This window comes from Plecotus auritus, assembly GCF_963455305.1.
Source record: "Plecotus auritus genome assembly, chromosome: 5".
In the NCBI taxonomy this organism is placed as follows: domain Eukaryota; kingdom Metazoa; phylum Chordata; class Mammalia; order Chiroptera; family Vespertilionidae; genus Plecotus; species Plecotus auritus.
This window is the reverse complement of record NC_137776.1, coordinates 18,873,268-18,875,071: the sequence shown is the minus strand read 5'-3', so window position 1 is coordinate 18,875,071 and position 1,804 is coordinate 18,873,268. Positions and strand designations below refer to the sequence as shown.

The 1,804-nt window shown below is 64.1% G+C and overlaps 1 protein-coding gene across 1 annotated transcript; it reads right to left on the bottom strand.

The window, feature by feature from the left end:
• Positions 1-225: 225 nt before the first annotated feature.
• LOC308249595 (PC-esterase domain-containing protein 1B-like) lies at positions 226-1,446 on the bottom strand (the record flags this gene model as incomplete). Its single annotated transcript, XM_080671143.1, has 1 exon — positions 226-1,446. The coding sequence occupies one exon, from the start codon at positions 1,444-1,446 to the stop codon at positions 226-228; it is 1,221 nt and encodes a 406-aa protein (XP_080527269.1).
• Between the last annotated feature and the right edge of the window lie 358 nt (positions 1,447-1,804).

Genomic DNA, 1,804 nt, shown 5'->3' with positions numbered 1-1,804 from the left:
AGATGCTAAGATGAGAATGTGTGGTGGTCTGGGTTCTTGCCCCCTCACCAGTAAGTGCTCTGGGGGCTCTGGCAATGAAAAAAAAAAAAAAGAATGTGTGAGAATGTTTCCTGGGGAGAGTAAGAAGCCTAAGGAAACCTCACCATGGCAGGGTTGCTGAAGACGAGGCCTGAGTGAGAGACGCCTGGCAGTCTGTGCAGCCCGCTGACTGTGCTGGAGAGGAGCCTAGTTCTCGGTCTGGCTCTCCAGGTCTTGCCCCTGGATGTGCCTCCGCCGCTGCCTGCGTGGCCTGCTGAGGTGCTGGAGAGGGTAAGGGGGGGACCCTCTGCTCTGGGGCTGGATAGAAACCCTGCGGATGGGACCCAGGCGGTGCTCCAGGCCAATCCTCGAGTTGGTTTCGAAAGTATATTCCACTTGGAGCGTTGAAAGGCTATTGTAGAATTGCCGGGGCTGTAGAGAATGGTGGGAGGGCACGAAGGTGCTTTGGCCATAGGAAGGGAACAGAGGTTGAGGCTGGGCGATGGCCGAAGGTCGTCGTGGGGTGCGTATGAAGGAGGACCTGGAAAAGGCCTGTTGGCCTGCATCCCCTCTGCTCTCCCAGTGCTGCCTCCCTCCTGCCGGGCCTGCATTTGCGCTGCCGGGGCCATCCCTGAGCCACCGGCCCACGGGGCAGCGGCGGGGCAGGTCCACACCCCAGGCGTCGGCCACGTGCGCCAGCAGCAGCTGGGAGAGGTGGCGGTGCGCGCGCTGGTCCCAGTGCACGCCGTCCCGCTGCCGGTGCTGCCCCGCGTGGCGGAAGTGGAAATGGAGGTCGAGCACGTCGAAGCCGTGCCTGCTGGCCTCCACGGAGCTGTAGAAGTTGGCCTCCATCACGTCCAGTCGCAGGTGGGCACCCCGGAGCTGTTGCTCCGGCAGCAGGAAGCCGCCAGAGACGACCTCGGCCACCGGCATGGCCGTGTTCCACACCAGGAGGCAGGACTCGGGCAGCACCTGGCCCAGGAGCCCGAACAGGCTCTCCAGGTCCTCGCGGTAGCCTCTCCGGAAGTCCGGGCCGTACCTCGAGAGGTCCCAGAGGCAGGAGTTGATGACGACCACGTCCGGGGCGTGCTGGCCCTCGCGCAGCTCTTCCAGGACCTCCACGGCGTAGGGCGAGAACACGCGGGTGAGGAAGTAGAAGCGCAGCAGGTGGTGGGCCGAGCGGTACTGGCGCACCTCGCGGTAGTGGGTGCCATTGTGCATGCGGCCCCAGCGGCCGCCCTCCAGCAAGACGTCCCCCTCGAAAGTCAGCTCACCCTTCATCTTCAGCTGGCTGGTGGACAGCAGGCAGTCCTTCTGCAGCAGGACCACCAGGTCCTTGTACACCGCCCTCTGCACCGAGTCCCCCATGACGACCACGAACTTGTTGTGCAGCAGCTGCCGGACTTCGCAGGAGCGCAGGTGGGCCATGTGGCGGCCGCGCAGGCGGCCGGGCTCCGGCCTTTGTTCCGAGGTAGGGCAGGAGCGCCCTGGAAAGAGGGCCGCGGGCGGGTGTGGGGGTGGGGAGAGTTCTGCCTGGTGTTGGGGGTAGGGAGGAGCCTGCAGGGTCCCTCAGCCAAAGCGGATTTTGGCCCGTATGTGCGTGACCTCTGAACCGCAGAGGCCCTTGGTGCCGGGCTAAGCTCCACCTGGCGGAGTGGAGGCGCAGGACCCCGGCAGGAGCCTGCCCTTCTGGACCCAGTGAGCTCTTATTCAAAGCATATTCAAAGCATCGGCGCGCATGTGCATTCATCCAAGCAGCTCAGGCTTGGACGGCTACTAGTTTATA